This window comes from Bufo gargarizans, chromosome 2 (assembly GCF_014858855.1).
Source record: "Bufo gargarizans isolate SCDJY-AF-19 chromosome 2, ASM1485885v1, whole genome shotgun sequence".
Classification (NCBI taxonomy): Eukaryota; Metazoa; Chordata; class Amphibia; order Anura; family Bufonidae; genus Bufo; species Bufo gargarizans.
This window is the reverse complement of record NC_058081.1, coordinates 257,876,836-257,890,422: the sequence shown is the minus strand read 5'-3', so window position 1 is coordinate 257,890,422 and position 13,587 is coordinate 257,876,836. Positions and strand designations below refer to the sequence as shown.

The 13,587-nt window shown below is 43.9% G+C and overlaps 1 protein-coding gene across 2 annotated transcripts in view; it reads left to right on the top strand.

The window, feature by feature from the left end:
• BRD1 (bromodomain containing 1) overlaps positions 1–13,587 on the top strand; it is a 60,537-nt gene that overhangs the window by 8,994 nt on the left and 37,956 nt on the right. For both annotated transcript variants that reach the window (XM_044280239.1, XM_044280238.1), the window contains exons 2-6: positions 947–2,320; positions 9,099–9,255; positions 10,224–10,355; positions 11,269–11,397; positions 11,553–11,865. In XM_044280239.1, the coding sequence (XP_044136174.1) occupies positions 957–2,320; positions 9,099–9,255; positions 10,224–10,355; positions 11,269–11,397; positions 11,553–11,865 (2,095 nt within the window). In that variant the 5' untranslated portion in view covers positions 947–956. The remainder of the gene's footprint in view (positions 1–946; positions 2,321–9,098; positions 9,256–10,223; positions 10,356–11,268; positions 11,398–11,552; positions 11,866–13,587) is intronic.

Genomic DNA, 13,587 nt, shown 5'->3' with positions numbered 1-13,587 from the left:
AGATCACATGCTCCAATCACATGGTCCATCACCATGGTGATGGAGCATGTGATCTGACGTCATCAAAGGTCCTTTAGCCCACAGATAAAGAACAGACTGGCATCTGCGCTAACAAGAGGAGAAGGTGAGTTAACTTTTTTATTATTTTTAACCCCTCCAGCACTATTATACAAAGCATTCTGTATTCAGAATGCTATTATTTTCCCTTATAACCATGTTATAAGGGAAAATAATACAGTGAATAGACTGTCACCTAGAACCCATGCGTGAAAATCGCACCGCATCCGCACTTGCTTGCGGATGCATGCGATTTTCACGCAACCCCATTCATTTCTATAGGGCCTGCGTTACGTGAAAAACGCACAAAGAGGAGCATGCTGCGATTTTCACGCAACGCACAAGTGATGCGTGAAAATCACCGCTCGTGTGCACAGTCTCATAGAAATGAATGGGTCAGGATTCAGTGCGGGTGCAATGCGTTCACCGCACGCATCGCACCCGCACGGAAAACTCGCCCGTGTGAAAGGGGCCTAACAGTTGTAAAAGGGGTTGTGCCACCAATATAAAGGCATCCCACCCAACAGATATCACTGCTACATCACTTTCCTCAAATACCCCAATTTATCAAAACTGCCTTTCTAAAGTATTTAGTCTATCATTGATTTCATATTCAGTTGCTGTAGTTTACATCCTGCATTGGAGCCTTGTAATGGAGGATGTTGGTAAGACTAAGGGACATGGTTTGTGGCACAACCTCTTGAACTATCCATTTGCGTGTTGGTGCGGTTATCAGTCGCCGGCCAGCTGCAATCTCAAAAGGATTGGCTTGAAGAGGTGATGCGATTTGTTCCAGGGCTATATTGCTATGTAAAACTAGGTCTTGAATGTCAGCATTTTTCTTAAATGCCAGTATGTCTCCACTAATATTTTGTTAATTTTGTTTCAGATCTCCCAAGATGAGGCGAAAAGGACGTTGGCATAGGGTTTCTGCCCCCAGAACATCTACTTCTCCATGTAGTATGAAACATTCCCCGACTCGAGAGACCTTGACCTATGCCCAGGCACAGAGAATGGTTGAGATTGAAATTGAAGGCCGCTTGCACAGAATAAGTATATTTGACCCTCTAGATATTATTTCTGACGATGACCCCACTGCTCAAGAAATGAGTGAATGCAATAGCAATAAAGAAAACAGTGAGCAACCTCCCCAGGTTTGTCTGCGGTCTAAAAGACACAAAGCAAGCAAAGCAAAAAAGAAAAGTGAAGTTCTTCCAACCACTCATGGTCATGCGACCACCAGCACTCTGCCAGAGCCCAAAGTTCGCGTCATAGAATGTAGCCCCCCATCAGCTCCTAATAGGCCTTCTGCTTACTACCAGTTTCAGGAAAAGTCCTCCGAAGAGTTGGATACAGAGGTGGAATACGACATGGATGAGGAGGATTATGCTTGGTTGGAAATAATAAATGAAAAAAGGAAAAGCGAGGGCTTCTCAGTAGTTTCTCAAGACATCTTTGAATTTCTTATGGACCGCTTTGAGAAAGAATCTTACTTTGAAAACCAAAAGCAGGGTGAGCAGCAGTCGCTGATCGATGAGGATGCCGTGTGTTGTATTTGTATGGACGGTGAATGTCAGAATAGTAATGTTATCTTGTTTTGCGATATGTGTAACTTAGCAGTACATCAAGAGTGTTACGGCGTGCCATACATACCAGAAGGACAGTGGCTATGTAGGCAGTGTCTACAGTCAGGTAATACCGCTATTGAGTGCGTGTTGTGCCCAAACAGGGGAGGTGCCTTTAAAAAGACTGATGACGATCGATGGGGACATGTTGTTTGTGCCCTATGGATACCGGAAGTAGGGTTTGCAAACACAGTTTTTATTGAACCAATTGACGGTGTTCAAAACATTCCCCCGGCAAGATGGAAATTAACTTGCTACCTCTGCAAGAAAAAAGGTGTTGGTGCCTGCATTCAGTGCCATAAGGCGAACTGTTACACAGCTTTCCATGTAACCTGTGCTCAGAAGGCTGGGCTGTACATGAAAATGGAGCCTGTGAAGGAAGTGACTGTGAGCGGCACTACATTTTCTGTAAAGAAGACTGCGTACTGTGATGTCCATACTCCCTCAGGGAGTGTCAGGCGGCCACTAAATATTTATGATGAACCAGAGACAAAAAATGGGATTTGTAGGAAGGGCACGGACAAGTCCATGAGGTCAACATCTAAAGTTAGGAAAAAAGCTAAGAAATCAAGAAAAGGTGCGACGGAAACCTGTCCAGTGGTACCCAGTGTCAGTGTACCGGATATTCCACCTCAGAGGTAAGGTGGGAAAGCCATATGTTAATGATTGGTGAATTCTTACTATCCAAGGCTACTTTCACACTAGCGTTTTCTATTTTCTGGTATTGAGATCCGTCATAGGGTCTCAATACTGGGAAAAACCGCTTCCGTTTTGTGTCCGTTCATTTTTAATGGGGACAAAACGGAACAGAACGGAGTGCACCAAAATGCGTTCCGTTCTCATACCGGAGAGCAAACCGCAGCAGAGATTTCTCTGACGCCATGTGACACAATAGAAACCGGATCTGTCCCCCATTGACTTTCAATGGAGTTCATGACAGATCCTTCTTGGCAATGTTATAGATAATACAACCGGATCCATTTATACCGGATGCAGACGGTTGTATTATCAGTAACGGAAGCGTTTTTGCTGAACCCTGCCGGATCCAGCAAAAACGCTAGTGTGAAAGCGGTTGCAGTTGTCATGCGTTGTTCCTTCACGTTTGTATGGTACATTTTCACCTACTTGAACACCATTTAAAAGTATGTATATTTACTGATGTAGAACTTGGAAAAATCTTTCTTTTATTTTTTTGCTATCTGTTAGCTCTGGTCACCTTTCCAGGGTATCTCCTGGTGCATATGCTGAACATGGTGTGACAAGAACCATAGGGTAGAATACGTATTCCGCTGGTTTCTTCCTGATTTTAGACTGTGTACTTCTGTGTGTTGGTCTATAATGGTGCCCATCGATCTTAAAATGGCGAAAATAGCCGAGCGCATGTGCAGTGCGCTCCCCTTCACTAATATGGGGAGAGTGCTTGGTGGTGGCCGGACCCAGGGTCCTTCGACCACCACCCTCTCCGCTCAGTGGGACCCACACCTATCAGACCTATATCCTAGCGATATGCCCCCATTGTCTCAGATGGTCTACCCCTGTGGGCTGCTCACTGGTGTCTGATGTTTCAGCAGGAGGAGTAGAACTGCAGGAACACTTCCATCAATTATTTATTTATTTACCGTACTTATCTTTTTTTTTGTTAGGGGGACTGGTTTTCTTGATATAATATTTATTAAAGTCCCTATGTTTGCTAGTTCCTGTCCAGAGTCCCTATCTGTGGACAGCAACTAGTATACATCCGTCAGACCAGGAGAAGTGAAGGGTGGTGACTCGGAGCGCCACACGTTTCCTATACTATATCGGTAGTGTCGCTGGTCAGGGTTTCTCACATTTTACAGGTACATCTCAATAAACTAGAATATAATCGAAAAGTTAATTTATTTCAGTAATTCAATTAAAAAAGTGAAACTCATTTAATATATTCATTAAACACAGAGTGATCTATTTCAACCGTTTATTTCTTTTAATGATGATTATGGCAAATGAAAACCCAAAAGGCAGTTTTTCAGAAAATGATGTACAGAAACGTACGTACAGTATATGCCCTCCATACTTGATTAGGCTCCTTTTGCATTAATTACTGTATGGCATGGAGGCGATCAACCTGTGGCACTGCTGAGGTGTTATGGAAGCCCAGGTTGCCTCGATAACTGCCTTCAGCTCGTCTGCATTGTTTGGTCTGGTGTCTCATCTTCCTCTTGACAATACCCCATAGATTCTCTTTGGGGTGTAGGTCAGGCAGGTTTACTGGTCAATGAAGCACAGTGATACCACTGTTATTAAAACAAGTATTGGTACTTTTGGCAGTGTGGGCCGGTGCCAAGTCCTGCTGGAAAATGAAATCGGCATCTCCATAAAGCTAGTCAACAGAGGGAAGCTCTAAAATTCCCTGGTAGACATCTGCGCTAACTTTGATATAACACAGTGGACCAACACTGGCAGATGACATGGCTCCCCACTGACTGTGGAAACGTCACACTGGACCTCAAGCAACAAGGGTTATGTGCCCCCTGCTCTTCTAGAGTCTGGGACCCTGATTTCCAAATGAAATGCAAAATTTACTGTCATCTGTAAACAGGATTTTGGACCACCTGAGTCCAGTCCTTTTTCTCCTTAGCCTAGTTAAGATGTTTCCGGGTCGTGAGTGGCTTGAAAAATAGAATGCGACAGTTGTAGCCCATGTCCTAGATACATCTGTGTGTGGGGGCTGGACAACAAGTCGGCAGTCTTCCCCATGATTGTATAGCCTACTAAACCAGGCTGAGGGACCATTTAAAGGGAACCTGTCATCTGGATTTTGGGTATAGAGCTGAGGACATGGGTTGCTAGATGACTGCTAGTACATCCGCAATACTCAGTCCCCATAGCTCTGTGTGCTTTTATTGTGTCAAAAAAACTATTTGATACATATGCAAATTAACCTGAGATGAGTCAGAGCTTGAAAATGACTCTTCTCTGGTCACACAAGTAAGATATGACTTATGTTAATTTGCATATGTATCAAATAGTTTTTTTTTTTACACAATGAAAGCACACAGAGCTATGGGGACTGGGTATTGCAGATTGCAGAGTGTGACCCCATGAGACTGCAATAGTGAACCTTTTCACAACAGTCTAATTGTCTGAAATACTGACTTTTGGGTTTTCATTACCTGTAAGTCATAATCATCAATATTTAAAAGAAATAAGTGTGTGAAATAGACCACTCTGTAAGAATCTATATCATATGAGTTTCAATAACTTTTCGATGGTATTCTAATTGATTGAGATTAGGGTTGGGCGATATAAAAAATATTCAGACTATAATGATATTAAGAAATTTATCGTGATAACGATATATATCGCAATAAATAACCGTTTAAAAGAAAACAACACAAGGAGACGTTAGACTGTATGGGGGCAGCCTGAAGGAGACGTTAGACTGTATGGGGGCAGCCTGAAGGAGACGTTAGACTGTATGGGGGCAGCCTGAAGGAGACGTTAGACTGTATGGGGGCAGCCTGAAGGAGACGTTAGACTGTATGGGGGCAGCCTGAAGGAGACGTTAGACTGTATGGGGGCAGCCTGAAGGAGACGTTAGACTGTATGGGGGCAGCCTGAAGGAGACGTTAGACTGTATGGGGGCAGCCTGAAGGAGACGTTAGACTGTATGGGGGCAGCCTGAAGGAGACGTTAGACTGTATGGGGGCAGCCACAAGGAGACGTTAGACTGTATGGGGGCAGCCTGAATAGGTCTGCACCTGTTCCGCAAAACCCTTAGTAGATGTTGCGGAAGATAGCATGTTTGCATGCTTTTTGCATTACATCCAGGCCTGTGCTTTTGCATATGAAAGACGAAGTAAACATTTGACTTCAAACATCTCCAGTATATTTCGCAGTTCCTTCCAGAAATGTGCTTACTGACTCTGGTCTCTCTGTCCTGCATGGCAGGATGGTGAACCTTCTCTAACCTGCCCCTTCAGAGGAAACACTGCCGATAATGGCACAGCAGGGCCAGACTGTTACTGCTAGTCATGACTGGGACATTGCTGACAACCTAACCTTTAACGTGGCTCAACCTTTTCATATTAATGACTTCTCCTCAGGATAGGCCATCAGGTACCTTGGAACAGAACCCGAGTTTGGTACCGAGGTTTTTTACAGTAGAAATACATTTCCAAAGTTATTGCACAAAGTCTTGTGAGACTTCACAAAATAATAACTTCGGCTCATCAGAGCCAATACATTCTAATACTGTAAGGAGCTTCCACTCTCTACAGTGTTAAAATGAAGTTTTATGCAAATCGAAGGATCCAGAGTGGATTCGCTCGGTCCTACTGACTACACAACGGACAGAGACGTGTAGTTCCTTTGCCTATTCCTGAGGATTGGCCAACAGTATAAAGATCCTGGACAACCCCGTTTTAAGGTTTTTTTTTTTTTTTGTGATTTAAAAAAATAAATAAATAAAAAAAATGGTTATGAGAGAGTGCCATGTAATGGTAATCAGTAAATGTGACATAAAATATATAGAGTGTGGGTTTTGTCACCTCTTTATTGGCTTCACTTTGCTGAGAAATAAATTCGGAGGTGATGGTGTGTGAGATTTGATTGCAGATGAGGCATTCGTGTGGTGAAGAGTGTTTTCAAGTTCAGTGTACAAGGTTCGGGAAAGGCTACTTTCACACTGGCGTTTTGGCTTTCTGTTTCTGAGATCAGTCATGGGCTCTCACAAGCGGTCCAAAACGCATCAGTTTTGCCCTAATGCATTCTGAATAGAAAAGGATCCGCTCAGAATGCATCAGTTTGGCTCCATTCTGCTCTGGAGGCGGACACCAAAACGCTGCCTGCAGCCAAACGGATCCGTTCTGACACACAATGTAAGTCACTGACACAATAGAAAAACGGATCTGTCCTCCATTGACTTTCAATGGAGTTCAAGACGGATCCGTCTTGGTTATGTTAAAGATAATACAAACGGAGCCGTTCTGAACGGATGCATGCAGTTGTATTATCTGACCGGATCCATCTGCAGTTCCATGACGGATCCCCACCAAACGCGAGTGTGAAAGTAGCCCTATCTATGAATTCCATTATGGATTCCAGACCATAACGTATGTTCCATGGTAGTGAAATCCATAATGGAATTATTAGATAACCCGAACCTTGTGCGCAAGCTCGCTCAACACTAGGGGTGAATATTCATTCTCAGGGCTTTTGGCTCTTTGTAGTACAGGAACCATCAGGTGACCACCTGCTTCAGGGGGCTTTGGTAGGTTGATGCTGTGTACCTTACATCTTCTCATGGAAACCGATTTAGGAACATCTCAGGCCCTAGTACTACTTTGTCCCAGATGATTACACCACTGAATATGAACTTGCTTTAGTCTCTAAAGCCTCATTCACACGACTGTGCCTAAATCTGTGAAAAGGTAGTCGGTGATGCCTCCGAAGATGTCCGTGAGTCTGTTTTTTGCTGTCCGTGTGTTCTCCGTATTTCACTGACACTCAACAGCTGAAACATTAATTTTCAAAGCATCTCCTCCTAATGATCCATGAAACACGGATGGCATCCGTGGTTTTCATGGACCCACAGACTATGATGGGCCTGATTGATCCGTGAACGGACAAAATAGAGCCCACGGACCGTGCTGAAACACTGTATGTATATACACATTAAAATGAATGGAGATGTGTGCTGTCTGTGGAGAGCACAAATGAGGCTTAACAGTGGTAATACACTGTCAGTGTGAGCGCTGATGGAAGACCACACGTCTTTTGGCGTTTACCCAGACCAATGCATACTGAATGTGGTAGGAACCATCGCTACCGCAGTCGTTCCTTCCCCGTTGTGTTCATTATTTCACAGGGAGATGCTGCTGATAATTGGATATAGTTCATCCTGATGAAAGATGCCGATGACAATTTGCTCCTTCATCTCCTGCTTGATTATACAAGGCAATTATTGGGAACAAGCAGTTGTATTCCCGATAAATCTGTAAAGAAAAGGGGGGTTAGTCAGCACCTCCCAATGCGCAGGTGCATGCTGCCGTTGCTGAAAACATAGAGAGAAAAGACAATGCAGCAGCACCCTGCAAACCAGATGAAGTGCAATAATGCCATAGTCACCAAAATATTATAGTGCTAATGCTACGCTTATTTATAAAGTGAGATGCTTGGCCAATGCATTTTGTACAAAACCATCTGAGCCCGTCTGCCGTACGTCAAGGCGATCTCTGTTAGACGGGTCCTAACACTAAATACTACCTGTTATGCGCCATAATGGCCTCCATAAAGTTCAGGGAGTGCTGGATCCACTCTGCCTTTTACCATTTTTGGTGCCATAATTGCCTCCATTACAAGGGATGCAGGTACCAACATGCATGCTGAGACCACTCTATGCCTTTCATTGTGCTAGGCAGCTTCCAATGAATGTAGTGAGAGCAGGCTACAGCTTTATACTGAAACTAATTTAAAATCAGCCTATGGGGCAGACAAGCTAATCAGGAGTGCACGACTCGCTGGAGTGCCACATCTGCAGCATTGTATATCTGCAAAAAAAAGGGGGTTAGTCAGCACCTCCCAGTGCGCAGGTGCACGCCGCCATGGCAAATACCTAGAGGAAAAAAAGACAATGCAGCAGCGCCCTGCAAATCAGATAAAGTACAATAATGCCATAGTCACAAAAATAATTATAGTGCTAATGCTAGGCTTATTTATAAAGTGAGATGCTTGGTAAATTTGTACAAAACCATCTGAGCCTGTCTGCCGTACGTCAAGGCGATCTCTGTAAGACGGGTCCTAGCACTAAATACTTTTTTTTTTTTTTTTTCTCTCTCTATTCCTGATAATTGGCCCAAAAATGTGCAGGATAATAGGGCCCCTTACAGGTTCTCATGGAAGAGACCCAGCAGGTATGTGGTATTTTCAAGGCAATGCTCCATGGGGGAAAAAGTAGTCAAACTAGCTCATCAACCAAACCAGAGCCTCTTACGAAAGGAAGAGACATCTGTAGACCGCTTGCTTGTGAGATATGATATCCGACCTTCCATAAGCGAAAAGTGCCTAAAGCAGTTGTCCAGGATTAGAAAAAAGATGTCCGCTTTCTTCCAAGAACAGCACCACCGCTATCCACAAGTTGTGCGGTATTACAGCTCAGCCCTATTCACTTCATACAAGGCACAACTCCTGGTCAGGTTTTGGATAAAGCAGCCATGTTTTTCTAATCGTGGACAACTCCTTTAAGTTAACATGCTCACGGTAGAGACAGATGGGAAGCCTTTACTGTAGCCTGCTCCTAAATGATCAATTTTTAAAGGGGTTCTCCAGGAGTGGACTTTGACCTAACATGTGTATTGTACTTTACCGTGTTCAGATGAATATACTGGTATGTTCTGATACTGTTAACAATTATGTTATTTCCTTATTTTCCTGTAGAATAAACAAAATAATAAACCAGGTATCAATTCAGCGGAAAAAGCAATTTGTTGAACGGGTACAAAGTTACTGGCTCCTAAAGAGACTGTCAAGAAATGGCATTCCTTTACTGAGGCGGCTGCAGTCCAGTCTACAGTCCCAGAGAAGTATTGAACAGGTATGGGGAAATTATTAGTCTAAAACCATTTATGAACGTTGTCCTGTAAAATTCTCAGAGGCCGGCTATAAACACTGAAAACTGCGGTTGTTTTGTTATATATTATCCTGTTTGTCCCCCCCCAATACTGCGACCACCTTCCCCCATTCTTGAGATGCAGGGGTTTCTATTCGTAGACCGCTTTGGTGGAGCAGCTCCTTGCTGGGGTCTTCTTCCTGAATGTCTGTCCATCCGCCCCTCGATGCAGTGAGAGCAGAGGCCGGTCTCCGGAGATGGTGCTGCACTTGCTGCTTTGTCCGCAATGATTACACAGCATCAAACTGACTAAGAGCGCTCCCCCTTTGCTGCCCCATTGGCTACCATTGCTTGAATAGCGTATCAAACGCTAGAACTATCAACCCTGATATATTAGGAAAGGAGGGGGATGAGGCCCTAAAAAACATGGGAAGAATCAGGAGAGCAGCAGTAGTACATGAGGTGGGAAGTTTTACTATTGGGTCCTCTAAGGGAGCTGTCTCGCCCATTAACACACTGGAGGGACTAAAGCTCAGTTCTGTGAACTAATACAATAATTCCTAACCTTTCCGGTCCCTGACCGCTCCTGTTTCCGCGCTGGATGGTTCCGTGTTGATCTCTTGCTTCCTTGTCCCTTTTCATACACAGGTTTTGACAGGCAAACCCATTAACCCTTTTCTGCCCCTGAGCTGCCACTTTGGCTTAGTAGACAGTGATGCACCAGGTAATTCTAGTAGTGTAGTGAGTGTCCGGCCTTCAGCCCAATTGCAAAGAATTTGGAGGCCATATTCTCGTTTTAGAAGGGCTGGATTCTTTTCTACAACCTCCTTCATAAGCTTAGCTGATTAATTGCCAGAGGCAGGTATCCGAGTCATCCCCTGCTTCTATTAGTAGTACGTTTGTATTTCCGTGTTCTCGTCGTAGATTTGTCATTGTGTTCATTTTTGTCTTAGAGAGAAGATGATGAGGAAGTCCAGTCCTTGAAAAAGAAGTTAAAATACTGGCAGCGGTTAAGGCATGACCTTGAAAGAGCGCGGCTACTTATTGAACTTATCCGAAAACGGGAAAAATTAAAACGTGAACAGGTGCTGTTTTTTTTATTTTTGATACCACCGTGAATAAATATAGTACGGTTGTGTGCACAGTATATGTACTTGTTTCCCAGCAATTCCTGAAAATCCTGGCGAAGTCCATTGTGCCGGTGTACTTCTAGGTCAGTGTGTGGGTGCCAGGAAGCACCGTTCTAGGAAACTTCACTTTAGTAGGATCCAAGATCCCTTCATGGAAGTTATGCAGCTATTGGACTTCTTAATCTTCGTGTGTATTTATGTACATGTTAATGTTACTTTTTGAGCAAAGTATCTGTCATACAGATGGATTATAATAAGCTGGCTTTATGTATGCCAGTCTTGGGCTACTTTCACACTAGCGTTCGATCGGATCCGTTCTGAACGGATCCGATCATAATAATGCAGACGGAGGCTCCGTTCAGAACGGATCCGTCTGCATTATATTGGCATATAAAAGCTAAGTGTGAAAATAGCCTCGGACGGATCCGTCCAGACTTTCAATGTAAAGTCAATGGGGGACGGATCCGCTTGAAGATTGAGCCATATTGTGGCATCTTCAAACGGATCCATCCCCATTGACTTACATTGTAAGTCTGGACGGATCCGCACGCCTCCGCACGGCCAGGCGGACACCCGAACGCTGCAAGCAGCGTTCAGCTGTCCGCCTGTCCGTGCGGAGGCGAGCGGAGCGGAGGCTGAACGCCGCCAGACTGATGCAGTCTGAGCGGATCCGCATCCATTCAGACTGCATCAGGGCTGGACGGAAGCGTTCGGGTCCGCTCGTGAGCTCCTTCAAACGGAGCTCGCGAACGGACCCATGAACGCTAGTGTGAAAGTAGCCTTAGTCGAAAGTCTGACGAGATTCTTCATCCATTGTTGGTTGGATGTGGAGAGGACGTGTTTTTTATGTGACATTTTGTTTTGTTAGGTTAAAGTTGAGCAGGTGGCTATGGAGCTTCAGTTGACCCCACTGACGGTACTACTGCGATCACTGCTTGAACAACTGCAGGAGAAGGATCCTGCCCATATATTTGCTCAGCCTGTTAATCTTTCAGAGGTGAGAGATGAAATACTTGTGCCGCTCAGGCTGTCCTGGTGGCCTGAAATGCAATGCATCTACTGTCCTGCTTCCATCTCTGTATGCCACCACCATTCTAAGTGTGTGCTTGTTTCCGATGAGGCTTTTTTATACTGCTTTAATTTTATTTCAAGGTTCCGGATTATTTGGACCACATAAAACACCCCATGGACTTTTCTACCATGAAGCAACGGTTAGAGGAGCAGAGGTACAAAAATCTGAATTTGTTTGAAGAGGACTTCAATCTAATCATTGAGAACTGCATGAAGTATAATGCCAAGGACACAATCTTCCATCGTGCTGCTGTTCGGTTGCGGGATCAAGGCGGGGTTTTGTTAAGGCAAACTAGACGAGATGTTAATGCCATTGGTTTTGATGAAGAAACAGGAATGCATTTGCCAGAGCCACCAAAAATTGAACCACCACCTCAGTTTTCATGGGAAGATGGTAAGCCTCAACCTGGTCTGTGTCTTTGAAATCTACTTAAAGAGCATCTGTCGACCCTATTACACCAAGTATATTGCCGTGTTTTATTTATTTATTTTTAATTTTTTTAATCTGCAGTTTTTCATATGCTAATGAGGTTTTCAGTGAATCAATAGATGGGCCTGGCCCCTTAGGGCACTGCTTCACCGCTTCTATTTCTCCTTTAGGGCTAGGTGTCCTCATTGTCTTCCTACCTGTAATCCCAGGCATGTGCTTGTGAATGTTCAATCAGCGCATGTGTAGTACATTTCACTCGCCTTTTCCCGCAATTTGGATCTCTGTATTGGGGGAAAAGCCAACTGAGTTGTACTGTGCATACACCAATGGAACAGTCACCGGGGTGTAGTGGTTCTCCAAAGGGCTAGGCCCACATGTTTGTGTACTAAAAACCTCATTTTCATATGAAATGAACAGCAGATTTCTCAAAAATGAGACCATGGATTTCAACGATTAGGAGGGTGTTTCACTTAGCATGATCACCCCTAACAGGCAGTATGACTGGCTTAATAGGGTTGATTATGCCGAAAGTTCATCTTTAAGGCGCTGTCACTTTGAGTAATATTCCTTTATTTTTGTTGCGCCTTATTAAGAGTTAGACCTTTGACCTTTCATACGTTTGTCGGTTGTAAGCAAAAACCTTTAAAGGAACATCCAATAATAACATTGTATATTTAAATATGCTATGTAATTATTTTTTTGTACAAAAAAAGTAAAATGGGTGGATGGTTTTCTGGGTTTAATTTTTTGAAGTCACTCCATGTATTCTACTTGCTTCCCTTGATTTATAGTATGGCAAACAGAGAGGGAAGTTGGATAAGTGACTTAGTGCAATGTGTGATGCTCCAAGTGCAATGCTCTTCTGTGGATGTCTTCATCTAGACCAGTGATGGTGAACCTCTTAGAGGTCGAGTGCCCAAACTGCAACCCAAAACTCACTTATTTATCGGAAAGTGCCAACACAGCAATAGCCTGAATAGCAATAGTAACCTGAATACTACAGTCCAGTATAGTATTAGTATATCTTCAATGTACTTTATCACTTAGCTATAACAGCCTGCCTACGTTCAGTGCGCTTCCTGTGCTGTTAATAGCACACCCTGCGCTGATGAATGGCAGGAGAAGTATAAGGCATATTGGTACACATTAGAATTTTTCCATGGTGCGTGTGCCCACAGAGAGGACTCTGAGTGCCACCTCTGGCACCTGTGCTATAGGTTCGCCACCATTGATCTAGACCAGTGATGGCAAACCTATGGCACGGGTGCCAGAGGCGGCACTCAGAGCCCTCTCTGTGGGCACCTGCACTCTGGAAAAAGTCTATAGTGTACAATATGCCTTAGTTTTCCTGCCATTCATCAGTGCAGGGCGCACTATGAACAGCACAGGCAGTGCACTGAATGTAGGCAGGCTATTATAGCTACTACATGATAAAGTACATAGAGGATATACTATATTGGACTACTATATTCAGGATTGCTTTGTTGGCACTTTGCAATAAATAAGTGGGTTTTGGGTTGCAGTTTGGCCACTCGCCTTTAAAAGGTTCGCCATCACTGATCTAGACCTATTGAGAGAAAAATAGAGCTGCCATACTGTTATCCTATGTCTACCAATCCACTTTAAGGTTCCATTCACATGTCCGTTGTTCCGTTCCGCATGTCCGAAAAAATATAAAACTTATCC